The 9,433-nt window shown below is 33.0% G+C and overlaps 1 protein-coding gene across 1 annotated transcript; it reads left to right on the top strand.

Annotated features, from left to right (window-relative positions):
* The first annotated feature begins 7,018 nt into the window (after nt 1-7,018).
* Nucleotides 7,019-8,146, top strand: LOC143588061 (transcription factor MYB57-like). Its single transcript, XM_077069173.1, has 3 exons — nt 7,019-7,279; nt 7,454-7,583; nt 7,665-8,146. The coding sequence occupies exons 1-3, from the start codon at nt 7,159-7,161 to the stop codon at nt 8,095-8,097; spliced, it is 684 nt and encodes a 227-aa protein (XP_076925288.1). The 5' UTR covers nt 7,019-7,158; the 3' UTR covers nt 8,098-8,146.
* Nucleotides 8,147-9,433: the final 1,287 nt, after the last annotated feature.

The raw sequence follows: 9,433 nt of genomic DNA, 5'->3' as shown, positions 1-9,433 counted from the left end.
ATAAAGAATATATGCCGTTTACTTATCGTGGGTTTAAATCAAATACAGATAGTTTCAGCTTACTAAGTGTACGAAGTGAATGAACCTAAAGAAAATAGTGAGGTAGTAAATTGTAAATACCTGATCAAACATTTGAAGCTTGCGAATTAGACTGGTCGATCAATTGAAGTTTGCTAATAAGATTAGTTGATCAATTGAACCTTGCGAATTAGACTGAACAAGCTACGTCGTAGCATTCGTTGTGCAAACTAGAGGAAATTGAAGCTTTCGAATCAGATGATTGATCAATTGAACCGATCAAATTGAACAATCTGAGTCGGTGTATCCGTTTTTGTTATTAATTACTATTGCTATCGACGGCTGAAGAGTTGCATGAAGAAATAAAAGAATTACGATATTGAACATAACTAGGATAATTGCTTTCATTAGTAGAGTAATATGTAATCAAATAGTATGACTAAAATATAACTAGAGTAACTAATCTTAAAAGTAGAGGAGCTATGTAACTTTACATTTTACAATCGACCTGTCTAATTATACAATTATAAATAATTAATCTAGTTATACACGATACTTAATCTACTTGTAGAAACACTCGTGATAACAAAAGTAATTACTGTATTTATACAAGATATATACTCTAATTGCACGAGATAATTAATCTATATAAAAATACTATTATTACAAAGTGTAATTACTTGTATAACTAATTGTGTATATAACTAAAGTAATTACTTGATCAAAAGCTTAATTATTTGCATACTTGGAACAATAGTGTTGTAAGTTCTCACGGGACGTCGCCGATCGATACGAGATCCGCACGAGGTCTAGGAGTGCGGAATCCTCCTAGACTCGTTAATGGTGTAGAAGACGAAGAACACGATTACACACAAACACATACACGAACAAACACACGAAAGGGATAAACACATCTGCAGATCTTTTCATATAATAATCATAACTCGTTACATACCAACATAAACAGAAACACGGCCGACCCGAGGTGAGCTCTACCTCGGGCCGTCTCACACGACTCTGCCTCTCGGTTTCTCTCAAGACAATTAAACTGATCACTCAAAACTCTAACTTTCTGGATACTCTGACCTAACCAAGACACATATATATATATAAACAACTTCACGGGCTTGGGCTTGTAGGCGAAGTTGTTACAACTTCGCCTATGGCGAAGTTGTTCTAACTTCGCCTATGGCGAAGTTGTCCTAACTTCGTACATCGTTTCCGCTGATCAGAATTGCATAGCGACGGTCACAAAATGCACCAACAAGTGTGATTGCACTTTTTCTAGTGTAGTGAATTATTTCAACGATAATGTAATTATTTACTTTTTTTTTTATAAATTGATGTAATTTTTATGACATAAATAGAGCTATAATTTATATTATTAATTAACTATATAGTTATTAGATAAAATAAATTCATTATATTTTATTTAAATAGTAGGCTCGTATAAAATCGCGAGCATAGTCAAACTCATATTTAAAGCGTGTGCACGAATTCATTTATTATTTAAGCTCCAATTTAGGTTTAAATTTGCACTTTAGCTTGTTTAAGCTCGATTTGCTTTAAACTATAAATACGTCAACCTCATCTTATCTTACTATACTATTAAAGCAAAATCATGTGGACACATGGCACCATTCTAGCATGTCCACTTAGGATGCTACATACACTCTTACCAATTTTAACAATTATTTAATTAAGTAATTTAAATTAGAATTAGAATTAAATATTTTTTAATATGTTACTTTGTTTGCCACTACATCCTTAATTAGTAAGCTAATAACATGGATGTAACCTCTATTTTAAATTACTTATAATTTAATAAATTATGTTACTAAATAGCCAAAATAGAAAATCAAAAGCCATTTTACCATATAAGACAATCGATATTGATATGCTATTCCTCCATTTTCAAGTTTCTTCACAAAATATTATCAAACATAATGGTTTTTATATATTTTTGTAAAATGCAATTTCATAAATTCTCCAATCAATAACTTCCATCATACTATAGTTTACTATATTTTATAACTTAATGTTTTTCAATATTATATTTTAATAGCTCATACAAATTTTTGCGTCTAACGATTATGTGATATTTTAATCTTATACACCTAATAATAAATTACTAGCAAATACGTTAAATTGTTAAATAGTGAACATGCAATTCTCATAACTTTCTATTCAACCAATTTATTATAAATACAAAAAAAAACATAATATTTATGCAAAATCATCTTTCCACCTAAATTCATAATTTTATATTTATTCAAATAAGCAATCATATCGAATTTATTAATTTTCGTCCGTGTGATACACGGGCCAATAACCTAGTATAGTTATATAGCTAATGGTCGAATCACCTCGTTGAGCACCCCTAGTTTTGAATACATAACTAAAGAAAACTATGTGAGCATATGATAATGTTTCTTAATCCATTGACTATCAATTAATTGAATCCTAGCTTCCATAGACAAGAAATTTTGTTTATAGAAATGTTTTTTAGTTTGTATAAAAAATATTCAAAATAATTAAAAAAAAAAATACATCTTCTTTATATGATAACGATAGATATAATTTCGCCCATCAATAATTTAAAGGGTTAAAAGTGTAAGTATTTAATTATATAAGTTCTGAGTTTACTTTAGTACCTGCCTTGATAGGGAATTTGTCAAAGTAAAACTCAAATGATTCAAACATTCAATGAATGGTTATGCTTCCACATTGCCTACCTAAAGTTTTAACAATATCTAAAAACACATCTTTCTTATATTTATGGTGTTTATCAACTAAGTGGCTCATGATTCTAAGTCTCATTTAAAATAAGAAATCATATAAATTGTGTGTAAAGTATTATTTAAAACGTAAACATAGTTTAACTGGTAACACTTTTTCTATAATACCCTTCTTTCAATTCTTAAGTAACTTAGACGACACATCTCCATCTCTAATAGATCTCTTGTACCATTTTTACCACTGATAACACTATCTGACATCAAGTTTATACCGTCTATGATGATTTATTCCACTTTAAGGTTGTTTTACAATGTTATTTGAATTAGCACTTGGGGTAAACTCATAATTGGGAGTTTAATAATTTTGGATTGTCCTACTCTTAGGGGACGTCCGAACCACACTTAAGGGCAAACTCGCATTTGGGGATTTAATAATTTTAGACTGTCCTACACTTTGGGCACGTTTGGATCACGCTTAAGGACACATTCACTTATGAGCTTATTAAATTCAGGATTGTCCCACGCCAGGGGATGCCTAACCCATACTTGGGGTAAACTCACACTTAGGAGTCAATGTAGTGGTCAAATGCTCGTGTTGGATGCATGCCTGGCTCACACTTGAAAACTAATGGAGTTGTTTGGCTTGTGTCGTTAATGGTTTTATACCATGCTAGCTTTGAGTTCATTGTTGTTAATTATGTAAGTAGGATTGAACATATAATAAGGTGTTAAATGATTTAAAGTATATGATGCAAAGATACGCAAAAGTTATACCAATCATACTAGTATTATATATGGTGATACAACATTCAAGCTTTTTGATTAAATGTTGCTAGCTTGCGTGGGTCATTGAACTCAAGTTGTCGAGTATTGCCCTCAAGGACCACTCTTTAACATTTAAGTAAAAGTAACTTGAGAGTTGTTCGAAAAGAAAATAACTGTATAATCTAATCATGTGCATATATAAGAGAGAGTTAACTGATTCATGGGTCAGCTATTAGTTGGTGTACTGTCTACATTGAATAATTTATCATCTCTTGCGTCTTACGTAGGGTTGTCAATTTTTTGCATGGACCTGTTAACACGACATGACAAGACACGGGTTTTAACATGTTTGGATTTGAGCTTAACATATTTCTTGTGTTAAACAGGTCAATCTGTTTAAATTCGTATCCTAACAGGTAAAATCATGTTAACATGTTAGTTACCTTTTCAGATTTTAATTAGAAAAAAAGTTGATTTATTTGCCTAAAGTCCTACACCTAAAGTCATACTTATATATGACGTTCACTTCTTTTCGTTAGAACTCGATATTATATTTTTAATGGATGTTATGATTTGTTTTTATGGTTTTATGTTTCAAGTATGTTACGGATTTGTGATTTTTTGTTTCAAATATGTTATAGATTATGTATTAATTAATACTTGCATGCTTGTTTGAAACATTTTGCTTCATTCCACATGTGTTATTCATTCTATCTTAAAGCAGGTCCCTTAACAGGTTTTAACTTGTTAACCTACCACTAAACAGGTTCGTATTCATGTTTGAAAAAAATGACACAATTAGTTATCATGTCGTATTTGTTGGAAAATTTTTTGTGAAAAAAAAAACTTTGAATTATTTTATTCAAGGTTGTTAGTCAATTAGTCAAAGCCATTAAAATGTCCTTTAATTTGATCAAAAAAATTAATGTTTTGGTTAATGATTCATTTAATTTGGTCAAAAATTAAAGTTTTGTTTAATGGTGATTGAAGTTTCAACTCATGTGGTTATGATGAATAAGTTGGTTTTTCAACTATAAATACCAAAGTATTCATTGGTTGAAAGACACACCACATAACACATTCTCTCTTGTGTTTTCTCCAACTTTCTCCCTAAAGAATTACAACATTCTTGATCATCTTCATCATTTTCTTTAAGGTACTATTCGGGTGCTAGAGCCCTCTCCGGCAGTACATATTGCTTAGGCCGTTGTACCCTGAGAAACAACACGGGGAGAGACCCGGAATTTTTTATAAGGGCCCCGTGTAAAACACGATCCTCGGCTACAAAAACTACGACACCATTCTTCTTCTACACCTTTCTTGCATTATTTTATTACAATTGTATTGTAATTTTGATTTTTCCGGTGTAATTCGTATTGTAATTTACTTGCTTTCCTAGATAGGTTTGATTCTTTGTATTGTAATCATTTTATTAAAAGTGTTTTATTTTATATGCGAACGGTTTCCTACAGTATTCGTGTTTAGTACTACAGGTCATCATATCGTGCCTGACATATTATGATATCCCTAGTCATACATCTTCTCAAAGGCATTAGAAACATAACTCAGGCAACCGGAATTGAACTAATGACTAATGAGGCATCATACCGCACCCTCATTTTTGACGTACCATTTTCATCTGTGTTCAGTCAACCTGCGGTGGAATGTGTGGACATTTGTTAAGAGATGCGAATCGATAAACTAATTGTAATTTTTGTACACTAGAGTTTTGTAATTTTTGTACTCTTGAGTTTTTAACCTTATGCGAGTATCGTAAGTTAATTATATGTGCACTAAACAAAATCAACCGTGTGCAAATTGGCTCCATATTCATGAACTAGGAAAAAAAAATAGTTTCTATATACCGCGTGGACCCCAAACATCAAACTAAAGTCCCATACGTGTTATGAAACACCATCTTCGTTTGGTGACGTGTGAAGTTCGTGGTCCTTGAAATTAATTAAGTAATTAGCAAAGTAATATTTTAATGAAATCCATTACTTAAATTAGAATAATTTTAATTAATTTAACCAGATATGACCGTGATTACCAAGATTTATCACCTTATACAGGAAGCAACATGACAGGTATGCACCCGCCTTAACATCGAGCGGGGCGGGTCAACCCACAAGATATAGACAAGAGGCTTGAAATCAGGATGTCATGAAGACACAAAGCCAAAACCTATGCGCGTGGCGCATATCACATATGCTCACGCATATCACATATGTTCACGCATCACATATGCTCACGCGTATCACATATGCTCACGCATCATATATGCTCACGCATATCACATCTGCGCGTGGCGCATCTGCGTGTGGCGCATATCACATATGCTCACGCGTATCACATATGCTCACGCGTCATATATGCTCACGCATATCACATCTGCGCGTGGCGCATCTGCGTGTGGCGCATATCACATATGCTCACGCGTATCACATATGCTCACGCATCATATATGCTCACGCATATCACATCTGCGCGTGGCGCATATCACATATGCTCACGCATATTACATATGCTTGCGCATATCACATCTGCGCATGAAACATCTGCGCGTGAGAATAAAGAGAAGACCTCGCGCATCCCCAGGATAGGCGCATATCACACGTGCACATAATCAACCACGTCCTTATCCAAATCAGGATAAGGACAACCATGATTGTGCTCATCAGACAACCTTCCAGAAGGTATCCTTTAAGGAATAAAGAATATGCTGATGTTGACAGCTGCCAATGAAGAGTGGACAACTCAGCAAAACCCATGTGCTACCACGTGATTGCACATGGGTCAGGTGAAATACCTTGGTCAGAGAATAATAAATGAAAAAGCACCAGGTGTCCTAAGGACACGTGGCGCGAAGCAATAGGAGGAGGCCAAAAAGGCCCTAATTGGGTCTGAGCCCAATCATTGGAAACCCTAATACTATAAATACCACACCACCTCCACAAGGGGAGTTAAGCAAGAAAATATATTCTAAGTCCTTACTCACTTTCAGATTTTTATTATCTTCTCCTACAATATCTTATTCTCACACCGGAGGGTTACCCCAAAGAGGACCCCTCTGTCCCTTTCTGAGGGGTAAGTTCACGGTGCTGCTCGTTTTGTAGGTGGAAGAATTCATACTCCGTAAAACCATCGGTGATATAGCACACTCATACCCGAGGAAAGTTGATCGTCTACCAGTAAGTCGATCCACGTTTCTTCACAACAAAACATGCGTCTAAACTTCATTGGCTTCAATCAAATTTTTTAATAAACCACTTTTGTTGGATAACACTTTTTGGTCTCATTTTATAACATTAAATGTTATCTTAATTGGATTACCTCTAGATTATATGAACACGTCAGCAATTTTCATTCCCTAAAATACCCTCCTTGTTTATATCTTTTAGAGAGACAGAGACTACATGTCCCTTATAGATACTTCAAGGTGAAGGATAATTTAGTAAATTTGAAGTTGTAATGGAAGGCAGGATGGTCTTGATGTAGACCCCTATGAGTTTGAAGATGATCTGAAATATTACAAAGAGTTTTGTTGGTATAAATATGTCCTTAATGTAAGATATTTTGAGTCACAAAGGTAGAAATACTAAAAATAGTATTAGGGTTTTGGAGAGAAGGTCCATAAATGGAAGATCAATTAGGGTTTTGGAGGAAAGGTCCATGGACTGCTGAAGAAGATCGATTGCTTGTTGAACATGTCAAGTTGCATGGCGAAGGGAGATGGAATTCTGTCTCGAGCCTTACCGGTATGCGCTAGCTAGATCTTTTATACTTCTAGTGTAAAAACTTAATATGTGACAAAACTACATGTTAATTCTCATAAAGAAGCATGGTGCACGACTATACAAAAATGCATATTGTGGTGATCTGTGGTTTAACTTTTACTATGGATGTTAAGTAACTAGTTTCTTTGTGTTTAGGACTTAAGCGAAATGCAAAAAGTTGTAGGTTGAGATGGGTGAACTACCTCAGGCCAGACCTAAAGAGAGGTAGAATTACGCCTCATGAGGAACGAATTATTCTAGAGCTACATGCCAGATGGGGAAACAGGTTCGCCTTTCGTGTTTTTGTTCATTAAAACCTAACAAAGGGATGTCGTGCGTTTTGTTAAATATGCTTTAATGTTTGTAGGTGGTCGACAATTGCAAGAAGCTTGCCTGGACGAACTGATAACGAGATTAAAAATTATTGGAGAACCCGTTTTAAGAATAAAGGGAAAGCGTCTTCTGAGGATGCAATAAAGATAAAAGCACGTCTACTAAAGCGTCAAATGTTTCAACAAGAACAACAAAAGCGAATTCAGCTAGAAAAGGACCAAGAAGACATGAAAAGGTTATTGTTAATGCTAGAGGAAAGTGATAACAAGGTAGTTTGGAGACACCAAGACATGGTTCCTATGGATATACAAAGTGTGTTGTGTCCGATAATGATTAATAATCCACAACATGAGGTAGAATCCACTTTAAATGAGGATTTTGTTTTATGGGAAGACTTGTGGAGCTTGGAGGATGTCACAACCAAAGGTTATGTGCCGAATCTAGGCATGTCTATGCCTTTCTTTTGAGTTTTGATCAACATAAGTGGCCAAACTAGCCACATAATTTACTAATTGTACCACTATTATTTCCTTAATGCAAGCTTAAATTAATGAAATAAAATTGATTTAAGATGACAAAAGTAGATATTGGATTGTTGATAGGGACCCTGTGCTTGTTTTTTCTTTCTTTTTTTCTTTGTTTTCTTTTTAACTTTTTAACTAAAGAATCATAATCGTTCAATTTTTTAGTAAATAGTGAAAAGGTCATGATATTATAATGTTCCCATACCTCTCTTAATTTGATTAGGTTTACATGTAATAACAATATTGAGAAGATGAAAATTTTAATTTATACACGTGGTGATAGGTTACATTTCTTTTTTAACATTAATTTCTATGCGTGGTGATAGGTTAAATTTATGTTTTAACATCTAATTTTTTATTTCACTTATTTTTCACCTTGATGTCTCATGTGAAACACAAGAATACACAACCATTAGCCGAAGGTCACACATTTTTACTAGATCAAGCTAGTAGTTGTGTGATAGGTTACATTTAAAAGTAGTTTTATTTAAAATAGATTTATTTTAACCACGATGGCTTAAAATACGTTTATTGGATTAGACAAAATATTATAGCTAGATAAATATAAAATAAAGGTTTGAAAATATTTAAAAATTAATTATTTTAGGAGTAGATGTAATTATTATTAACATATAATTAGTATAATCTATAATATATATAAACGAAAACCCTAAAATCCTATGTGTCACGATATGGTCGCTCCCCCCCTTTTATGGAAGCCATCAGATTTTTTTATTTTTAAATGAAGGTCTCTCATTGATTTAACCTAAATTCATGGGTATGGGTACCAGATAGCTCTTAAACAAGTTATAACATCTCATTAAATTAAAAATTAATCTTACCAATTATTTGATATGAAAATCCAATAAAATAGGGATATGCTAAAATTTAATATCCAATTTAAAAAGAAAAATATATTATTTATAATTAATAAACAATTTTATAGTAAAAAACATAAGCGGGTCATGAGTCAATTACACCAAATCTAGATAGTTTTTAAACGAGTTATAACATATCATTTATTTATGAAACCCTTTCATCATCATACCCCAAGTATATTATTAACTTTCTTACAATAAAGAAAATTAAAATCCAAAAAATAAATATTAAAAAACGAAAAATGTAAAACAACTATTCTCTCAAGCCATTAGATTGATTTATTTGTAAATGAAGGCTTCTCAAGCATTTAACCCGAATTCACGGGTAAAGGTCTCACCAAACCCAGATAGCTCTTAAACGGATTATAACATCTCATTATACTAAAAATTAATATCCTATT

Source organism: Bidens hawaiensis, unplaced genomic scaffold (genome assembly GCF_021521415.1).
Source record: "Bidens hawaiensis isolate Kalapana, Puna unplaced genomic scaffold, B.hawaiensis_p1.1 tig00035964_1, whole genome shotgun sequence".
NCBI lineage: Eukaryota > Viridiplantae > Streptophyta > Magnoliopsida > Asterales > Asteraceae > Bidens > Bidens hawaiensis.
This window is presented reverse-complemented; position numbering and strand designations above follow the sequence as displayed.

Excerpts from the sequence above, each read along its gene's own strand:
- LOC143588061 (XM_077069173.1), top strand. The coding sequence starts at position 7,159 with ATGGAAGATCAATTAGGGTTTTGGAGGAAAGGTCCATGGACTGCTGAA. Across the intron at positions 7,280-7,453 it reads TTCTGTCTCGAGCCTTACCG|GACTTAAGCGAAATGCAAAA; the intron begins GTATGCGCTAGC and ends CTTTGTGTTTAG. Across the intron at positions 7,584-7,664 it reads CATGCCAGATGGGGAAACAG|GTGGTCGACAATTGCAAGAA; the intron begins GTTCGCCTTTCG and ends TAATGTTTGTAG.